Raw genomic sequence first — 22,467 nt, forward strand, 5'->3', positions numbered from 1 at the left:
CTCCCCTTTTCAAGGACTGAGTTGAAGAATATTGGGTTGAAAAGTTAAAGAGAAGCTAAGGGTAATAATAAGGTTTTTGTCTTTGTTTTTGAGAAGTAACGTGGTTTTGGCAAAAGTTGGATGTTAGCAATTCAATAAGTTTCCATTGCTTACTTTATGCCACGATTTCAGATGATTTTTTGAAGATGTGCCATAAGGGAAATCTAGCTGCCTATTTGAGTTCTGTTAAATACTAATCTTCAACCCGTATTTATGTATTATATGAAGCTTAGTTGAACCATTTCGGGTTCCAATTTCATCTTAGAGCAAATGTACTGCTGTGAAGTTTCTGCTTCTAAGCAATTCACAACTGAAATGCCAATAGGCAATACACTTACAGAAAGTGGAAAGGTAATGTTACCTCTTAAGTATCAAATAGGCAGAGCTATAAAGGGATAACAGCTCCAAGTTTTGGTGAGGGTGTGGAAAGCAGTCTTTATCACTCATTGTCAATATGAATATAATATGATAAAAACGTTTCTGGAAAGCAAGTTGATACATTGTACCAAGAAAGACTTTATATTTTAAAATAATATTTATCTAGAAATTCCATTTTCTAAGGTATAGTCTAAGGAAATGGTCTTAGAGTATAGATCTATCTGTGATAGACTTGTCTATTATAGCATTGCTTATAATAGCAAAACCTTGGGAAAAATCTGAAGGACTAACAGAAGATTGATTAAATAAATCACAGAATGTCCATATAGGCTTTTGCAGACATTGAACATTATGTGGAAAGACACCAGTCACAGATTTGTTCAAGATGGTTAAGTAGAAGGACGTGCTCTCACTCCCTCTTGTGAGAGCACTGGAATCACAACTAACTGCTGAACAGTCTTCGACAGGAAGACACTGGAACTCACCAAAAAAGATACCCCATATCCAAAGACAAAAGGAGAAGCCACAATGAGATGGTAGGAGGGGCACAATCACAATAAAATCAAATCCCATAACTGCTGGTGGGTGACTCACAAACTGGAGAATACTTATACCACAGAAATCCACCCACTGGATTGAAGGTTCTGAGCCCCACGTCAGTCTTTCCAACCTAGGAAAAGAGGAGGAACTCCTAGAGAATCAGACTTTGAAGGCTAGCAGGATTTGATTTCAGGACTTTGACAGGACTGGGGGAAACAGAGACTCCACTTTTGGAGGACACACACAAAGTAATGTGCACATTGGGACCCAGAAGAAGGAGCAGTGACTCCATAGGAAACTGAAGCAGACCTACCTGCTAGTGTTGGAGGGTCTCCTGCAGAGGCGGAGGGTGGCTGTGTCTCACCGTAAGGACAAGGACACTGGCAGCAGGAATTCTGGGAAGTACTCCTTGGCATGAGCCCTCCCAGAGTCCACCATTAGCACCAACAAAGAGCCCGGGTAGGCTGCAGTGTTGGGTTACCTTAGGCCAAACAACTAACAGGGAGGGAACCCAGCCCAACCCATCAGCATACAAGCGGATTAAAGTTTTACTGAGCTCTGCCAAACAGAGCAACAGCGAGCTCTACCCATCTACAGTCCCTCCCATCAGGATTCTTCCACAAGCCTCTTAGATAGCCTCATCCACCAGAGGGCAGACAGCAGAAGCAAGAAGAACTACAATCCTGAGGCTTGTGGAACAAAAACCACATTCACAGAAAGATAGACAATATGAAAAGGCAGAGGGCTATGTACCAGATGAAAGAATAAGATAAAACCCCAGAAAAACAACTAAATGAAGTGGAGATAGGCAACCTTCCAGAAAAAGAATTCAGAATAATGATAGTGAACATGATCCATGACCTCCAAAAAAGAATGGAGGCAAAGACTGGGAAGATGCAAGAAATGTTTAACAATGACCTAGAAGAATTAAAGAACAAACAAACAGAGATGAACAATACAATAACTGAAATGAAAACTACACTAGAAGGAATCAATAGCAGAATAACTGAAGCAGAAGAATGGGTAAGTGACCTGGAAGACAGAATGGTGGGATTCACAGCTGCGGAACAGAATAAAAAAAATAATGAAAAGAAATGAAGACAGCCTAAGAGACTTCTGGGGCAACATTAAACGCAACAATATTCACATTATAGGGTCCCAGATGGAGAAGAGAGAGAGAAAGGAACCGAGAAAATATTTGAAGAGATAATAGTTGAAAACTTCCCTAACTTGGGAAAGGAACTAGCCACCCAAGTCCACGAAGTGCAGAGAGTCCATACAGCATAAACCCAAGGAGTAACATGCCGAGACACATAGTAATCAAATTGACAAAAATTAAAGACAAAGAAAAATTATTGAAAGCAGCAAGGGAAAAACGACAAATAACATACAAGGAAACTCCCATAAGGTTAACAGCTGATTTCTCAGCAGAAACTCTACAAGCCAGAAGGGACTGGAATGATATACTTAAAGTGATGAAAGGGAAGAACCTACAACCAACATTACTCTACCCGGCAAGGATCTCATTCAGATTTGATTGAGAAATCAAAAGCTTTACAGACAAGCAAAAGCTAAGAGAATTCAGCACCACCAAACCAGCTCTACAACAAATGCTAAAGGAACTTGTCTAAGTGGGAAACACAAGAGAAGAAAAGACCTACAAACACAAACCCAAAACAATTAAGAAAATGGTCATAGGAATGTACATATCGATATTTACCTTAAACGTGAATGGATTAAATGCTCCAACCAAAAGACACAGGCTCGCTGAATGGATACAAACACAAGACCCATATATATGCTGTCTACAAGAGACCCACTTCAGACCTAGGGACACATACAGGGTGAAAGTGAGGGGATGGAAAAAGATATTCCATGAAAATGGAAATCAAAAGAAAGCTGGAGTAGCAATACTCCTATCAGATAAAATAGACTTTAAAATAAAGAATGTTACAAGAGACAAGGAAGGACACTACATAATGATCAAGGGATCAATTCAAGAAGATATAACAATTTTAAATATATATGCACCCAACATAGGAACACCTCAACACATAAGGCAATTGCTAACAGCTATAAAAGAGGAAATCAACAGTAACACAATAATTGTGGGGGACTTTAACACCTCACTTACACCAATGGACAGATCATCCAAACAGAAAATTAATAAGAAAACACAAGCTTTAAATGACACAATAGACCAGATAGATTTAATTGATATTTATAGGACATTCCACCCAAAAAAAGTTGATTACACCTTCTTCTCAAGTGTGCATGGAACATTCTCCAGGATAGATCACATCTTGGGTCACAAATCAAGCCTCAGTAAATTTAAGAAAATTGAAATAATATCAAGCATCTTTTCTGACCACAATGCTATGAGATTAGAAATCAATTACAGGGAAAAAAACGTAAAAAACACAAACACACGGAGGCTGAACAATACGTTACTAAATAACCAAGAGATCACTGAAGAAATCAAAGAGGAAATCAGAAAATACCTAGAGACAAATGACAATGAGAACACAATGATCCAAAACCTATGGGATGCAGCAAAAGCACTTCTAAGAGGGAAGTTTATAGCAATACAAGCCTACCTCAAGAAACAAGAGAAATCTCAAATAAATAATCTAACGTTACACCTAAAGGAACTAGAGAAAGAAGAACAAACATAACCCAAAGTTAGCAGAAGGAAAGAAATCATAAAGATCAGAGCAGAAATAAATGAAATAGAAACAAAGGAAACAATAGCAAAGATCAAAAAACTAAAAGCTGGTTCTTTGAGAAGATAAACAAAATTGATAAACCATTAGCCAGACTCATTAAGAAGAAGAGGGAGAGGACTCAAATCAGTAAAATTAGAAATGACAAAAGAGAAGTTACAACAGACACAGCAGAAATACAAAGCATCCGAAGAGACTATTACAAGCAACTCTATGCCAATAAAGTGGACAACCTGGAAGAAATGGACAAATTCTTAGAAAGTATAGCCTTTGAAGACTTAACCAGGAAGAAATAGGAAATATGAACAGACAATCACAAGTAATGAAATTGAAACTCTGATTAAAAATATTCCAACAAACAAAAGTCCAGGACCAGATGGCTTCACAGGTGAATTCTATCAAACATTTAGAGAAGAGCTAACACCCATCCTTCTCAAACTCTTCCAAAAAATTTTGGAAGAAGGAACACTCCCAAACTCATTCTATGAGGCCACCATCACCCTGATACCAAAACCAGACACAGGTAGTAGAAAAAAAGAAAATTACAGACCAATATCACTGATGAATATAGATGCAAAAATCCTCAACAAAATACTAGCACACAGGATCCGACAACACATTAAAAGGATCAAACACCATTCAAGTGGGATTTATCCAAGGGATGCAAGGATTCTTCAATATACAGAAATCAACCACTGTGATACACCATAGTAAAAAACTGAAGAATAAAAACCATATGATCATCTTAATAGATGCAGAAAAAGCTAATGACAAAATTCAACATCAATTTATGATAAAAACTCTCCAGAAAGTGGGCATAGAGGGAACCTACCTGAACATAATAAAGGCTATATATGACAAACCCACAGGAAATGTCATTCTCAATGGTGAAAAACTGAAAGCATTTCCTCTAAGGTCAGGAACAAGACAAGGATGTCCAGTGTTGCCACTATTATTCAAAATAGTTTTGGAAGTCTTAGGCACGGCAATCAGAGAAGAAAAAGAAATACAATGAATCCAAATTGTAAAAAAAGAAGTAACACTGTCACTGTTTGCATATGACATGATAGTATACATAGAGAATCCTAAAGATGCCACCAGAAAACTTCTAGAGCTAATCAATGAGTCTGGTAAAGTCGCAGGATACAAAATTAATGCACAGAAGTCTCTTACATTCCTATACACTAATGATGAAAAATGTAAAAGAGAAATTAAGGAAACACTTCCATTTACCATTGCAACAAAAAGAATAAAATACCTAGGAATAAATCTACCTAGCAAGACAAAACACCTGTATACAGAAAACTATAAGACGCTGATGAAAGAAATTAAAGATGATACAAACAGATGGAGAGATATACCATGTTCTTGTATTGGAAGAATCAATTTTGTGAAAATGACTATACTACCCAAAGCAATCTACAGATTCAATGCAATCCCTATCAAATTACCAATGGCATTTTTTACAGAACTAGAAAAAAATATCTTAAAATTTGTATGGAGACACAAAAGCCCCTGAATAACCAAAGCAATCTTGAGGGAAAATCTGGAGGAATCAGACTCCCTGACTTCAGACTATACTACAAAGCTACAGTAATCAAGACAATATGGTGCTGTCACAAAAACAGAAATATAGATCAATGGAGCAGGATAGAAAGTCCAGAAATAAACCCACACACCTATGGTCAACTAATCTATGAAAAAGGAGGCAAGGATATACAATGGAGTAAGGAAAGCCTCTTCAATAAATGGTGCTGTGAAAACTGGACAGCTACATGTAAAAGAATAAAATTAGAACACTCCCTAACACCATACACAAAAATAAACTCAAAATGGATTAAAACCTAAGTGTAAGGCCAGACACTATAAAACTCTTAGATGAAAACATAAGCAGAACACTCTTTGACATAAATCACCGCAAGATCTTTTTTGATCCACCTCCTAGAGTAATGGCATAAAAAGAAAAATAAATGGGACCTAATGAAACTTAAAAGTTTTGCAAAGCAAACTACAAACAAGATGAAACGACAACCCTCAGAATGGGAGAAAATATTTGCAAATGAATCAACGGACAAAGGATTAATCTCCAAAATATATCAACAGCTCATGCAGCTCAATATTAAAAAAACAAACAACACAATCCAAAAATGGGCAAAAGAGCTAAATAGACATTTCTGCGAAGAAGACCTGCAGATGGCCAAGAAGCACATGAAAAGCTGCTCAGCATCACTAATTATTAGAGAAATGCAAATCAAAACTACAATGAGGTATCACCTCGCACCAGTTAGAATGGGCACCATCAGAAAATCTACAAACAATAAATGCTGGAGAGGGTGTGGAGAAAAGGGAACCCTCTTGCATTGTTGGTGGGAATGTAAATTACAGCCATTATGGAGAACAGTATGGAGGTTCCTTAAAAAACTAAAAACAGAATTACCATATGACCCAGCAATCCCACTACTGGGCATATACCTAGAGAAAACCATAATTCAAAAAGACACATGCACCCCAATGTTCATTGCAGCACTGTTTACAATAGCCAGGTCATGGAAGCAACCTAAATGTCCATCGACAGACGAATGGATAAAGACAAGTGGTACATATATGCAATGGAATATTACTGAGCCATAAAAAGGAATGAAATTGGGTTATTTGTAGAGACGTGGATGAATCTAGAGACTGTCATACAGAGTGAAGTAAGTCAGAAAAAGAAAAACAAATGTCGTATGTTAACGCATATATGTGGAACCTAGAAAAATGGTACAGATGAACCGGTTTGCAGGGCAGAAATTGAGACACAGATGTAGTGACCAAACTTATGGACACCAAGGGGGGAAAGCGGTGGGGGTGGTGGTGGTGGTGATGTGATGAATTGGGAGATTGGGATTGACTTATATACACTAATATGTATGAAATGGATCACTAATAAGAACCTGCTGTATAAAAAAATAATTAAAATTAAATTAAGAAAAAGAAAATTATGTGGCAGAATAACATATGATGACATGGAAATAGTTTCATGATATATTTAGTAAAAAAGAACAATATATAAAATAAGATGTAGTATATGATCCTATTTTTTAAAAATCTTGTAACATAATCAATGCCACCCCTGAGGTGTGTGAGGCCCCAGGGACATTTTTTTAATGGGGTGCCTCTTTATATAAATGATTAAAGTCACTCCAAATTAGTGTCAGCAACATACTAGCTGTCTGATCTCAAGCAATTTGGAGAAAGACTACCTTGCTGGCCAGTGGCTCACCAGGCTGCTCTCTGGGAATGAGGTCTAGCTGTGAGCGAGGGATGACTCTATAGGTGGAGTCCCAGAGCTCCTTGGAGCATCTGGTTGACCCCATGCCTGGTGGGGGAGAGAAGCAGTAGAGGGTAGGAGAATGTCCCACAAGGAAGAAACAGGGCCTGGGCCCATGAGGGACTATGTGTGGGCTCAAGACATCCTGCCTATATAACCCTGCCAGCCTGGGCTGATTCCAGGCACTGCAAGAGGACTTCAAAACATTTGAGGCAAATGCTTCTGGTAATTGGTATCCACGTCCAGGCTCAGGGCACTCTACCTATGCTGGCCTCAGCTGGTTCCAACTGCCACAGGAAACTTAGACAATTTTGATAAAGACCCTCCAAAGCTGGGGATGGGGAAGAAGGGTACCTAAAGCATAGATCAGGATGGGTGTTCTTCTTACTGGGGTCTAAGGGTGGGACTGATTATGTATGTGCAGAAAAAGATTGGAGAGATTTACACCAAAAGTGTGGGTGGGTTGGGTTCTACTTTTCCCTTCTATTTCAATCAATTCATAAGTTTTTTTTTACAATGAAAAGAATTATTTTTGATTAAGGAAAGGTTATTTTAAAGAAAGAATGTATAAATGCAAGTAAGATATATTAGCTGAGATGAAGGTTAAGTGAGAGCTTTTCTAGTATGGGTCACTGTTGGAGCTTACCTGAACATTTTTCCCAGTCGTAGCAGGTGTCATAGCCACAGGATTCTTTCTTTGTGCTACTGGATGAAAGTTTTGTCCTTTCAAGACCCCATTCTAGTTGTGGACCTTCTTGGCATGAACCAACATGTAGAAAATGGAATTGCTGATTGTTCAAACATTTCTCGGCCAAAAACTTACAAGCGGTTGAAGTAAAGTGATGACTGGAGCTTGTATCAAGCACACAGATATCTTCTGAATAAAAGCTGTCCAAGAGAGGAAAGCAAGCATTTATATATGAAGAATAGAAAAGAAGAGATGGCATGTAGCCAACTCATATGTTAACTTACCACCCAGTTATTCTTTCCCCCAATTTCTCTCCTTTTAGACTCTCATTTTGTCTGGCATGCTCTGGGATTCCTCTTTCTAAAATTTCATTTTAAGCATGGTACTACTCCCAATTGCCTTCAAATTAAAGTCTGAATTATTAAATTCTGATGATCAAAATCTTCCATATTTTGATCCAATCAACTTTTCTTTCTAGAATCATTTTTCCATCCTCCTTAATCCCTCTTTATCATCTGAAAAATTGACAATTTTCTAAACTAATAAGATTATTGTTCCTTTGCTACCATGCCAAGCCCTACTCAATCAATGTTGCATTGTCTCTCCTCTCTGCCTATCTGCATCCAGATCAATTCCTGGCTATATTTTGAAGCTAATCCTGATCGACCTAGCTGATGGTAGCCTGTACGTCCTCTGAACACGTTTTTAACAGTTATTAATTGTAATACAAGAGTCGTATATAATTATATAGCTTTGTAAGTGTATTTGTATTGTGGTTAAGAGCATGAGCTTTTAAGTCAATTAATCCCTGGGTAACTTGCTAAATCTAAGTAAATGGATGGCTCCTGCTAACAAAAGGTTAGCCATAGTCCTTCTCTTGCTGAGAGGACAAGAACCCCTTGATTATTCCAAATATAAGTTTCTTCTCTAATGTCAACTTTAGAGTTAACAATCAGTGCACCAGTGTGTAAAATTGTTTCCAGGAACTGAAGCCCATAGCTGAGAACAAAAGGCCACTTTCTGAAAACTTAAGCTGTAGGGCCAGCTACTCTCACAAACATTTTCAATGCCATATAAAAGAGGACTGAGGAGTATAGAAAGGGGCTAGAGAGGTAGGACTGAGCTGAAATTCAGACAGTTCCAGAGGACAGTCTGTATTCTCATGGTTGGGTATTGCAAAGATAAAGATAGAAGTTTCCTCTGGGTTAAATGGACAATGGGAACATTTTAAGTACTCCCTAGAAGGCCATCTGCTGGGTGAGGGGACCCCAGCTGCAAGAAGCTCATACAAAGTGGACTACTTGTGGTTAATACTGAGGAGGGTAGATAGAGCCATCTTTGGGTTGAATTCTATCAGTGGAATGTTACAGAAAAAGACCCTGTAGTGTTCTCATAAATAAATAAACAAACAAATTAATGTGTCCCTACAAGTGTTTGTTCACTTGTAGCTCAGAGGAATGTGAGAGCGAATCAGTGTTAAAAGTGAAAAAAAAAAAAGTTGGTGCAAAGAAATAGAAGAAAAATTTTAAAGTAACAATTATGGACACACGGTTTTAAAAATGAAAATTGCCTTAGAACAGTCTGCATTGTTTAAAATATATATTTCAAAGTAAAAAAAAGCACAGTCTGTTGGCTTCCTACTCCATCATTCATTCTCTCCCTCAGACATTTAACTCTAATTTTATTCAAAAACACTTTTGCTTCTAGCCAAAGAGCTGCATTTCATAGCCTCTCTTGCAGGTCCACGGGGCCATGTGAATAAGAGAAGGGTAATGAGATGGACGCCATGATAAGTTTCCCAGGAACTCTCATTAAAAAGAGAGACTGTTTCCATTTCTGGTCTTCCTTCCTTTGTACTCCAGCAGGGAAGTCTTGGATCATGAAATAAATTTAAGAATGTCAGAAGAGAAAACTTTACTTTGATAAAAATAAATAAATAAGTAAAGTATCAGTTATACTTCAATAAAAAATAAATTATGAATATTAGATTAAAAAAAATGAATGGCAGAACAGAAAGCAGGAAGGAGCACCAGTCCTATCTGAAATGAGAGAATCACCAGACCATCCCTAGACTGCCTTCCCCTGCATTTATTTTGTGAGATAGAGAAACAAAACTTTACCTTAAGCTAATGTTATTTCGGATTAAATTCCCCTGAAAGTAGCTCTTAAATTAATAAGCACCCTCGACATGCCAGGGTTAGTTCGTGTAAAAAAAGGCAGTTATAACAGAAGAGAGTCGTGGCAGCCATATAAGGATATATCATTTTTCTTCAAGCTCTCTGCCACCACATGAAAGAATAATCTCACAAAGGGATGTGTGTGTGTGTGTGTGTGTGTGTGTGTGTGAAGTCCATGTGCACACCTCTTTCTCTACTCCAAGCTTTTGGAGGCACAAACTAGCCCTATATTTAGGGAGAAGAGAAAGCCTTTGATATACATGAGTCTGATTTTAAACTGGACAGGAATGAGTCTTTATCATCAGAATGAGACTATTCTTTTTTAAAACATCCTTATTGGAGTATAATTGCGTTACAATGTTGTGTTAGTTTCCGCCGTATAACAGAGTGAATCAGCTATACGTATACGTATATCCCCATATCCCCTCCCTCTTGCGTCTCCCTCTCACCCTCCCTATCCCACCCTTCTAGATGGTCACAAAGCACCAAGCTGATCTCCCTGGGCTATGCAGCTGCTTCCCACTAACCACCTACTTTACATTTGGTAGTGTATATATGTCCATACCACTCTCTCACTTCGTCCCAGCTTCCCCTTCCCCTTCCCCATGTCCTCAAGTACATTCTCTACGTCTGTGTCTTTATTCCTGTTCTGTCCCTAGGTTCTTCAGAACCTTTTTTTTTTCTTTTTTTTAGATTCCATATATATGTGTTAGTATGAGGAATTTTTCTCTTTCTGACTTACTTCATTCTGTATGACAGACTCTAGGTCCATCCACCTCACTATAAATAACTCAATTTCATTTCTTTTTATGGCTGAGCAACATTCCATTGTATATATGTGCCACATCTTCTTTATCCATTCATCTGTTGATGGACACTTAGGTTGCTTCCTTGTCCTGGCTATTGTAAATAGAGCTGCAATGAACATTGTGGTACATGGCTCTTTTTGAACTGTGGTTTTCTCAGGGTATATGCTCAGCAGTGGTATTGCTGGGTCATATGGTAGTTCTATTTTTAGATTTTCTAGGACCCTCTATACTGTTCTCCATAGTGGCTGTATCAATTTACATTCCCACCAAGAGTGCAGGATGGTTCCCTTTTCTCCACACCCTCTCCAGCATTTATTGTTTGTAGATTTCTTGATGATGACCATTCTGACCCGTGTGAGGTAATGCCTCATTGCAGTTTTGATTTGCATTTCTCTGATGATCAGTGATGTTGAGCATCCTTCATGTGCTTGTTGGCAATCTGTATATCTTCTTTGGAGAAATGTCTATTTAGGTCTTCTGCCCATTTTTGGATTGGTTTGTTTGTTTTTTTGATATTGAGCTGCATGAGATGCTTGTAAATTCTGGAGATTAATCCTTTGTCAGTTGCTTCATTTGCAAATATTTTCTCCAGTTCTGATGGTTGTCTTTTCATCTTGTTTATGGTTTCCTTTGCTGTGAAAAAGCTTTGAAGTTTCATTAGGTCCCGTTTGTTTATTTTTGTTTTTATTTCCATTTCTCTAGGAGGTGGGTCAAAAAGGATCTTGCCGTGATTTATGTCATAGAGTGTTCTGCCTATGTTTTCCTCTAAGAGTTTAATAGTGTATGGCCTTACATTTAGGTCTTTAATCCATTTTGAGTTTATTTTTGTGTATGGTGTTAGGGAGTGTTCTAATTTCATTCTTTTACATGTAGCTGTCCAGTTTTCCCAGCACCACTTATTGAAGAGGCTGTCTTTTCTCCACTGTATATTCTTGCCTCCTTTACCAAAGATAAGGTGACCATATGTGTGTGGGTTTATCTCTGGGCTTTCTATTCTGTTCCATTGATCTATATTTCTGTTTTTGTGCCAGTACTATACTCTCTTGATTACTGTAACTTTGTAGTATAGTCTGAAGTCAGGGAGTCTGATTCCTCCAGCTCCGTTTTTCTTTCTCAAGGTTGCTTTGTCTATTCGAGGTCTTTTGTGTTTTCATACAAATTGTGAAATTTTTTGTTCTAGTTCTGTGAAAAATGCCATTGGTAGTTTGATAGGGATTGCATTGAATCTGTAGATTGCTTTGGGTAGTATAGTCATTTTCACAATGTTGATTCTTCCAAGCCAAGAACACGGTATATCTCTCCATATGTTTGTATCATCTTTAATTTCTTTCATCAGTGTCTTATAGTTTTCTGCATACAGGTGTTTTGTCTCCTTAGGTAGGTTTATTCCTAGGTATTTTATTCTTTTTGTTGCAATGGTAAATGAGAGTGTTTCCATAATTTCTCTTTCAGATTTTTCATCATTAGTGTATAAGAATGCAAGAGATTTCTGTGCATTAATTTTGTATCCTGCTACTTTACCAAATTCATTGATTAGCTCTAGTAGTTTTCTGGTAGCATCTTTAGGATTCTCTATGTATAGTATCATTTCATCTGCAAACAGTGACAGCTTTGCTTCTTCTTTTCTGATTTGGATTCCTTTTATTTCTTTTTCTTCTCTGATTGCTGTGGCTAAAACGTCCAAAACTATGTTGAATAATAGCAGTGAGAGTGAGCAGCCTTGACTTGTTCCTGATCTTAGAGGAAATAGTTTCAGTTTTTCATGATTGAGAACGATATTGGCTATGGATTTGTCATATATGACCTTTTTTATGTTGAGGTAAGTTCCTTCTATGCCTACTTTCTGTAGGGTTTTTTTTATCATAAATGGGTGTTGAATTTTGTTGAAAGCTTTTCTGCATTTATTAAGATTATCGTGTGGTTTTTATCTTTCAATTTGTTAATATGGTGTATCACATTGACTAATATGCATATATTGAAGAATCCTTGCATTCCTGGGATAAACCCCACTTGATCATGGGGTATGATCCTTTTAATGTGCTGTTGGATTCTGTTTGCTAGTATTTTGTTGAGGACTTTTGCATCTATGTTCATCAGTGATATTGCCCTGTAGTTTTCTTTTTTTGTGACATCTTTGTCTGGTTTTGGTATCAGGGTGATGGTGGCCTTGTAGAATGAATTTGGGAATATTCCTCCCTCTGCTATATTTTGGACGAGTTTGAGAAGGATAAGTGTTAGCTCTTCTGTAAATGTTTGATAGAATTAACCTGTGAAGCCATCTGGTCCTGGGCTTTTGTTTGTTGAAAGATTTTTAATCATAGTTTCAGTTTCAGCACTTGTGATTGGTCTGTTTATATTTTCTATTTCTTCCTTGTTCAGTTTTGGAACGTTGTGCTTTTCTAAGAATTTGTCCATTTCTTCCAGGTTGCCCATTTTATAGACATAGAGCTGCTTGTTGTAATCTCTCATGATCCTTTGTATTTCTGCAGTGTCAGTTGTTACCTCTCCTTTTTCATTTCTAATTCTTTTGACTTGAGTCTCCTCCCTTTTTTTCTTGATAAATCTGACTAATGGTTTATCACTTTTGTTTATCTTCTCAAATAACCAGCTTTTAGTTTTATTGATCTTTGCTATTGTTTCCTTCATTTCTCTTTCATTTATTTCTGATGTCATCTTTATGATTTCTTTCCTTCTGCTAACTTTGGGTTTTTTTGTTCTTCTTTCTCTAATTGCTTTAGGTGTAAGGTTATGTTGTTTAATTGAGTTGTTTCTTGTTTCTTGAGGTAGGACTGTACTGCTGTAAACTTCCCGCTTAGAACTGCTTTCGCTGCATCCCATAGGTTTTGGGTCGTCATGTTTTCAACGTCATTTGTTTCTAAGTATTTTTTGATTTCCTCTTTGATTTCTTCAGTGATCTCTTGGTTATTTAGTAGTGTATTGTTTAGCCTCCATGTGTTTGTATTTTTTGCAGTTTTTTTCCTGTAATTGATATCTAGTCTCATAGCATTGTGGTTTGAAAAGATACTTGATATGATTTTAATTTTCTTAAATTTACCAAGGCATGATTTGTGACCCAAGGTGTGGTCTATCCTGGAGAATGTTCCATAAGCACTTGAGAAGAAAGTGTATTCTATTGTTTTTGGAAGGAATACCCTATAAATATCAATTAAGTGCATTTTGTTTAATGTGTCATTTAAAGCTTGTGTTTCCTTATTTATTTTCATTTTGGATCATCTGTCCATTGGTCAAAGTGGGGTGTTAAAGTCCCCTACTATGATTGTGCTACTGTTGATTTCCCCTTTTATGGCTATTAGCATTTGCTTTATGTATTGAGGTGTTCCTCTGTTGGGTGCATAAATCTTTACAATTGTTATATCTTCTTCTTGGAGTGATCCCTTGATCATTATGTAGTGTCCTTCTTTGTCTCTTGTAATAGTCTTTATTTTAAAGTGTATTTTGTGTGGTATGAGAATTGGTACTCCAGCTTTCTTTTGATTTCCATTTGCATGGAATATCTTTTTCCATCCCCTCACTTTGTCTGTATGTGTCCAGAGGTCTGAAGTGGGTCTCTCGTAGACAGCATATATATGGATCTTGTTTTTGTATCCATTCAGCCAATCTATGTCTTTTGGTTGGAGCATTTAATCCATTTACATTTAAGGTAATTATTGATATGTATGTTCCTATTACCATTTTCTTAATTGTTTTGGGTTTGTTATTGTAGGTCTTTTCCTTCTCTTGTGTTTACTGCCCAGAGAAGTTCCTTTAGCACTTGTTGTAAAGCTGGTTTGGTGGTGTTGAATTCTCTTAACTTTTGCTTGTCTATAAAGGTTTTAATTTCTCCATCGAATCTGAATGAGATCCTTGCGTGGTAGAGTAATCTTGGTTGTAGGTTTTTCCCTTTCATCACTTTAAATATGTCCTGCCACTTCTGGCTTGCAGAGTTTCTGCTGAAAGATCAGCTCTTAATCTTATGGGGATACCCTTGTATGTTATTTGTTGTTTTTCCTTTGCTGCTTTTATTATTTTTTCTTTGTATTTAATTTTCGATAGTTTGTTAATATGTGTCTTGGTCTGTTTCTCCTTGGATTTATCCTGTATGGGACTCTCTGCACTTCCTGGACTTTATTTCCTTTCCCATGTTAGGGAAGTTTTCAACTATAATCTCTTCAAATACTTTCTTAGGCTCTTTCTTTTTCTCTTCTTCTTCTGGGACACCTATAATTCAAATGTTGGTGCATTTATTGTTTTCCCAGAGGTCTCTGAGACTGTCCTCAGTTCTTTTCATTCTTTTTTCTTTATTCTGCTCTGTGGTAGTTATTTCCACTATTTTATCTTCCAGGTCACTTATCCGTTTGTTAATCTCAGTTATTCTGCTATTGATCCCTTCTAGAGTATTTTTAATTTCATTTATTGTGTTGTTCATCATTGTTTGTTTGCTCTTTAATTTTTCTAGGTCTTTGTTAAATGTTTTGTATTTTCTCCATTATATTTCCTAGATTTTGGATCATCTTTACTATTATTACTCTGAATTCTTTTTCAGGTAGACTGTCTATGTCCTCTTCATTTGTTTGGTCTGGTGGGTTTTTACCTTGCTCCTTCATCTGCTGCATATTTCTGTGTCTTCTTATTTTGTTTAACTTACTGTGGTTGGGGTCTCCTTTTCCCAGGCTGCAGGTTTGTAGTTCCTGTTCTTTTTGGTGTCTGCCACCAGTGGGTGAGGTTGGTTCAGTGGGTTGTGTAGGCTTCCTGGTGGAGGGGACTGGTGCCTGTGTTCTGGTGGATGAGGCTGGATCTTGTTTTTCTGGTGGGCAGGGCTGCTTCCGGCAGTGTGTTTTACTGTGTCTGTGAACTTAGTATGATTTTAGGCAGCCTCTCTGCTAATGGGTGGGGTTGTGTTCCTGTCTTGCTAGTTGTTTGGCATGAGGTGTCCAGCACTGGAGCTTGCTGGCCGTTGGGTGGAGCTGGGTCTTAGGATTGAGATGGAGGTCTCTGGGAGAGCTCTCGCCTATTGATATTACATGGTGCTGGGAGGTGTCTGGTGGTTCAATGTCCTGAACTCGACTCTCCCACCTCCGAGGCTCAGGCCTGACCCCCAGCTGGAGCAGCAAGACCCTGTCAGCCACATGGCTCAGAAGAAAAGCAAGAAAAAAAGGAAATAAAGAAAAAATAAAATAAAATAATATAAAAAAGGTTTTTAAATTAAAAAATATTATTAAAATTAAAAAAGTAATAAAAAAAAAGCAGGGAGCAACCAAACCGATAAACAAATCCACCAATGATAAAAAGTACTAAAAATTATACTAAGATAAACATAAAAATCAGAAACTAGTCAGTCACATACAGCAATCCCCATGTCTACAGTTGGTCCCAAAGTCCACCTCCTCAATTTTGGGATGATTCCTTGTCTATTCAGGTATTCCATAGATGCAGGGTACATCAAGTTGATTGTGGAGATTTAATCCGCTGCTCCTGAGGCTGCTGGAAGAAATTTCCCTTTCTCTTGTTTGTTTGCACAGCTCCTGGGGTTCAGCTTTGGATTTGGCCCCGCCTCTTCATGTAGGTTGCCTTCTGGCATCTGTTCTTCACCCAGACAGGAGGGGGTTAAAGAGTGGCTGATTATGGGGCTCTGGCTCACTCAGGCTGGGGCAACGGAGGGGTACAGAATGAGGGGTGAGCCTGTGGTGGCAGAGGCTGGCATGATGTTGCACTAGCACAAGGTGCACCTTGTGTTCTCCTGGGAAAGTTGTCCCTCGATCATGGGCCCCTGGCAGTGGTGGGCTGCACAGGCTCCCAGGGCGGGAAGTGTGGATGGTGACCTGTGCTTGCACATAGGATTCTTGGTGGCTGCAGTAGCAGCCTTAGCGCTTTATGCCCGTCTCTGGAGTCTGCGCTGATAGCTGCATCTCGCGCCCACAGAATGAGACTGTTTTAGTAACAAAAGCCATGCAAACTTAGTGGACAAGGGTGAGAGACAATTAAGAAAGCTTTCTACCAAGTGGGGAATGAGGAATTCAACAGAGCACAGGGGGTATCGGTTATATGAAGAATTAATATGCTTTGTGTTCATCGTTCAAGAAGCCCAGCTCCTCCATTAAGTTGGTTACACTAGACTGGTTTTCCGTTTCTAAACAGAGTCCATAGGGTATCTCTTACCCACAGTCTTCTTCTGGAGACATGCAAACGCATTCAGATCCCAACTGTTTTTGTCCTGGTTGACAGTGACCTTTTAAGCGTGCCAAGGTATCTGAAACAAAAGAAAATGAAGATAAGAACAATGCACAGCATGGATTTCAAGTGATAAGTTTGAATTTAGGAGAAAAGGCAGTGGTGAAATGTTCTCATTTATCTTTTGGAGTTAGAGCATTCATTTTGGCTTGTCCAAATATGTTGTCATGAAATAGTCCATCGGAAAGGTCCTTTCTAGCTCTAGGAGCTGTCGTTTTCCAACCTAGAACTGCTACTAAGTTCAGAGAACTAAAGAAAATGGAATTGGTGAAATTTTTGCTCATTTGTTTTTCAAACATTTATTGAGCGACTATGATTTCCCAGCAGTGCCATAGGTTCTGGGGATAGTGGGTTGAGAAAAATTTGACCCAGATCCCATGCTCTCAGAGCTTCTAGTCTTGTGGAGCAGACAGACATTAATCAAAAAACCACACTGTACACATAGAATTGCTGCTGTTATTAGTGCTATTAAAGAGAAAGCATATAATCAAGAAAATTGATGTAGCCAGGAAGGTTATGAACGGTACAATGGGAAGAGAAAAGGGAGTGTGTTTAAAGCAAAGGCAATAGCAGGCATAAACGTCCTCAAAAGAGAGATAATGTGTGACTTTCTTGGAACTGTAAGAAAGCCAGGGAAACAAGGGCATGGAAAATGTACAGCCAGAGAGATGGCTGTGTGACAGACTGTGTAGGGTCATAAAGGGCTTTCAAAGGATTTTTGTCTTATTTTATAAGCAGTGGCAAGTCTTTGATAGGTTTTAGCAGGGGGTGGTGTGACAAAATCAGGTCTGGATTTGGAAAAGAAATTAATTTTGGCTTATCTGTGGAGAATGAATTTGGAGAGGCATGGTGGTCAAGGGCGTAGACAATTTATGAGGTTATTATAGTAGTTTGGGTGAAAGAGAATGGTAATTTGGACCAAAGTGCTAGAGGTAGAAATGGAGAGAAGTGGATGAACTTGAGACATTTTAAGCACATAAAATGGATGATATTGCATATTGTGGGTACGTTATGAGAACTGTCAAGTATAATTCTTAGGTTTATAGTTTGCATAAGAGAATAGATATTGGTGCCTTAACTGAAATAGAAAATACTAGAAGATGTTAGTTGTAGGGAAGCTATGGTGATGACTCAAGAATTCCTCTCTGCATATGTTGAATTTATAGTCTCTTTAAGACAGCCAAACAAAATAGACACATAGGAATTTGAATATTCAAGTCTAAAACTCAGTGGAGAAGTCTGTGATAAAGATTTAAATTTGTTATTAGCCTATGGGGGAATCATTGATGCTATGGGTATGGGTGAGATTCCCCAGCAGGAGAGTGTAGCATGAGGTGAGGGGACAGATCTGAGCCTTGAGGAACTCCAACATTTAAAGTCCATGCAAAGGCAGGAGCCTGCCAAAAATAGAGGGCAGCAGCCAGAGAGGTAGAATCTAAACCAGACAGCGTTGTGTCTTGGAAGCCAGGGAAAGAACAAATGTGCAGAAGAAGGTCAACACTGTTGAATGCTGCTGAGAGGGCAAGGCAGATGAGAACTAAAATATTACCTATTCTGTTTAGCAATATGGATGTCAGTGACAACAATTGTGTGAATGGATTTGGGGGGATAATGGCTTGAAAGTCAGATTTTTCTTATAAGAATAATCAATGAAGAAATGCAGCTCCCAAATGTAGCTATTTATCCCTGCATGATATTCTAGACATTAGGATGTTATGTGGAAAAAAAAAAAAAAGAATGAAAACAGCAGTAGTCCCCTAATAGTGGGAAAACAGACATTAATCAAACAATCATAGTGATGGGTTTATAATTAAAGACAGAGATAGGTATTTTAAAGAAATACAGTTACAGGAGATCATATCACCAAAAAAATCCAACTGAGAAATATAAGTAAGATCTATAAGGAAATGATGCTTGACCTAAGATGAGCAATTGAATAGTGTGTATGAGAGGAAGGGAGATTAAAGTAGAAGGAAGAACACTTGAATATATTATACGGAAGGGGAAATCTTGGTTATCTTTGCTTATGTTCAGGCTCATCCAGAGAAGCTTTAGACTGGTTGAATTAAACCTGGAGCTGACATCCTGAGCCTCCTGGATGAAACAGAGTCTAGTCCCTGGACTGGATCTGACTAACCAGGCATCCGCAGAACCACAGTGGCCTCTGGAAGCAAGTAATCGTCAAAGGAGGGCTGTAGGCAGGTATATCAGGCAGGAGGTTTGGTAGGGAAGGAGGTTTATGTTAGAGGCAAAAATAAAGATTTAGAAAATTGGTAGGTTTTCTTCTTTACTGCTATGCATTTCCATTCCCTATTATTACCCTCTGTTAGGACCCTCATTCCATCTGGTGAAATTTGGCTCAGAACTTTCATGAACATGGAGACCTATAGCTGCTGGTAAGGTCTCAGATACTAAGATTTCTATTGACATGGGCTTGTTTTTCTTTGGTTTCTATGTGGCTACGCCTCTTTGGCTTTTGTAAATAAATCCACGCTTAGGTCAAGGAAGGACCCTAAGCTATACATTGTTTCCAAAGAGCGTCAACTTTCAAGCACACAGAGCATTGTTCCCTCCCTACCAATTTGACATTATCAATGATCACCTGCAAGGACTCTTTGCTCCCTCACTAAGGGTCAGGTGGAAGCCCAAACTGGCCCTCAGCTGCCCATGCTGCCTGGCCTGCACAGTTTGTGAGTAACACAGAAATGAGAACATTGTGATTTTTAAGTGCTGAGGGCAAGGGGATCTTCCGGAGGTGTTGATTTCTTAGAGGAAGGGAAAAAACTAACAGTGGAGGTGTGCAGCATCTCATTTCTTCAGGAAGCAAAATTCTTTTTCACGTTGAAAGAATTAAAAGTCTTCCTGGCCAACCAATGACCTGAAGTCTGTTTATCACACAGCTCCTTCCACATTGACAGGAAAGACTGTTCAGTTTTATTGATGATTTTCTTTCTTTTTCTGTGACTCCCTTCATTGATCTTCCTGCCAACGTTGTTGAGAGAAAGTATATGAGATGGGATATTACTTTCCTTTATCTCGATGTAGAACATTTCATTAACTCCCAGTTTGGATTATAATTTTAATTTCTTTTCCAAACACGGAGACATGCGTGCATTTGTGTATGTGTGTGTGTGTGTGTGTGTGTGTGTGTGTACATATGCTGTTATTTTTTATAAAGAGGAGGATGCTACCTAAGATGCCCAGAGGATCTTAACTCTCTAAACTCTGTGGTCCCCAAATGCATTCATACCTCTGAGATATATGATCAGGAGTCAAGTGAAACCAAGCCACAATACTAACCTGAAGTTCTCACAAATTTCCATGTGGTCTCTCTATCAATAGTTTTAAGGTTATATAATCGGTTAAGTTTCCCCTTTTCCTTCACACATGGTAAAAGCCCAGAAGAGGATAAAGAAGGTAAGATGGCAGAGAGCTTGAGGAATTATCAGAGCTGCTGCACAGTTCTTGTTTGACCCAAACTGTCTGACTTTGGGTCTAATTTAGCCTCTCTGTGCCTTTGGTTTTTTTTTTTTTTTAATTTTATTTATTTATGGCTGTGTTGAGTCTTCGTTTCTGTGTGAGGGCCTTCTCGAGTTGCGGCAAGCGGGGACCACTCTTCATCGCGGTGCGCTGGCCTCTCACTCTCGCGACCTCTCTTGTTGCGGAGCACAGGCTCCAGACACGCAGGCTCAGTAGTTGTGGGTCACGGGCCTAGTTGCTCCGCGGCATGTGGGATCTTCCCAGACCAGGGCTCGAACCCGTGTCCTCTGCATTGGCAGGCAGGATCTCAACCAGTGCGCCACCAGGGAAGCCCTGGTTTTTCATTGACAAAATAGGCTCAATCATATCTGAGCTCAGAAAGATCATCAAGGATTCTCTGATTAAAAATGAGACATTACTTGAAAAAGCATGTTGAGAACTTTGGAAGATATGAATTAGTAGAAGCTCCCTTAACTGTCCTCCAAGTAACCAACAGGCCAGACTAACCAGGGTGTTCAGCTGCTCCATGCCAGCTGCCTGTCTAACACTGAACTGCAAGCTTTACAGGCTCCTCTCTGCCACAGCTTCACACTTCTGCCCTCGGCAGTCCAGCTATACACTTACCAAGAGTCAGTTTGGTTTGTTTCCAAGTCTATTTATGCCATTTACTATTGTAATTGTGTAAGTTGATTAAACATATCAACTGATAAAGGAGGAAAAAGAGTTGTTTTTATAAAAACTAAGGTGAAAATGCTGAATAATTGAAAGTGGTTTGCAAAAATTTTGCTTTGAATTAATGTGGATGAGACTACTATAAAAGATTAAGGAAAAATAAAAGCATTTTGTAGTCAAATTTGCTGCAAAAGTTGCCTTTAAGCTTTCATCTCTCTTCAAAAGAGAGATGATTCTCAACTTTGTCTGTATCTGGATTAACTCGGAGAGATTTTATACAAACACGAAATATTGGGTCCTCCCAGCTCAATGGCATCAGAACCAGGGGATGGGACTTAAGCAGAGGTGTTTCTTAAAGAAGTGCCCCACTTGGAGTTAAAAAACCCACTGTCTTAGAGAAACTGATATGAGATAACATAGATGATGAATTATGTATTTGTTTTATTTGAGAAGGAAATCTTGGAACTCAAATCAGGAGACCCTTTAGGAACTAAGAGGTTGGTCCTATGTCAGAAAATTCGTGAATATTTGTGTATTTCTATGTTCTAAGTTAAAATAAAATGTTTAATTAAAAACTAGTGTGGACTACTTTTCTATGGCTCTCCACTTGAACTAAATTTTCAGTTAAACATCAATTCTGATTTTTTCATATGAGAGCACTTGCACTCCCTCAAAATAGTGAAGTATTAAATTGGAAAAGAAAACTGACCTCACTGTCTAAGATTGGAAGATATCTACTTGACCAATAGTTGCTTATGTGCTGCCTGACCTCATCATCGACATGGGGTGAAATACAACCCAGCCCGTCAGTGGAATCTTCTTAAGAAATAGCTCCTCTGTAGATGCTACACGACCAACCACAAAGGACACCACCTTAGCAGACCCCAGTATCCTGAGCAGCTACTCACCTTTTTCACAGGCGAGTGAGCTTGAAATGGGAGGTGTCCAGGAATCCCCACTGCATGTGTACCTTGATGGCCCAGCAACAACAAAGCCTCTGGGGCAGGTTAGCTCAATGGATTCACCAATTTTATATAATGTCTGAAATGGTGACAGTGTCAGTACTTCCTGCACCACTGGCTTGAGGCACTCTGTCCCTGCAGAGAGAGAAATATTTCAGATGTATTTGGTGGAGCAGAATACTCAATGGATACAGGCAGATTTTGTGCAATCCAAGAAGTGATTTTAATGTGATTTACCGCATTGGTTCAGCTTTAATGCTGCCTTTTGATGAGAAAAACTGGGGGTTGAGGATCCCAGTTGAGAAACTGGGAAACTGTCTTTAGTTCCATTAACTGAAGAACTTGCTAAGGAACTGGCTTCAGATACTCCTAACTTTCATTACATCATTGGGACCTTTTCAAGAAATAATCTTTTCCACTCTCCTCCCCAGTGAGTTTTCCCAAAAGCAAGTCACCATATT

At 38.6% G+C, this 22,467-nt stretch overlaps 1 protein-coding gene across 1 annotated transcript in view; it reads right to left on the bottom strand.

The window, feature by feature from the left end:
- Positions 1 to 22,467, bottom strand: part of C6 (complement C6) — a 79,813-nt gene that overhangs the window by 9,515 nt on the left and 47,831 nt on the right. The window contains exons 13-15 of the mRNA XM_082379623.1: positions 21,953 to 22,141; positions 16,821 to 16,911; positions 7,637 to 7,878 (exon numbers count right to left, since the gene is read on the bottom strand). Coding sequence (XP_082235749.1) covers positions 7,637 to 7,878; positions 16,821 to 16,911; positions 21,953 to 22,141 — 522 coding nt within the window. The remainder of the gene's footprint in view (positions 1 to 7,636; positions 7,879 to 16,820; positions 16,912 to 21,952; positions 22,142 to 22,467) is intronic.

This window comes from Balaenoptera borealis (assembly GCF_965194805.1).
Source record: "Balaenoptera borealis genome assembly, chromosome: 2".
NCBI classification, from domain to species: domain Eukaryota; kingdom Metazoa; phylum Chordata; class Mammalia; order Artiodactyla; family Balaenopteridae; genus Balaenoptera; species Balaenoptera borealis.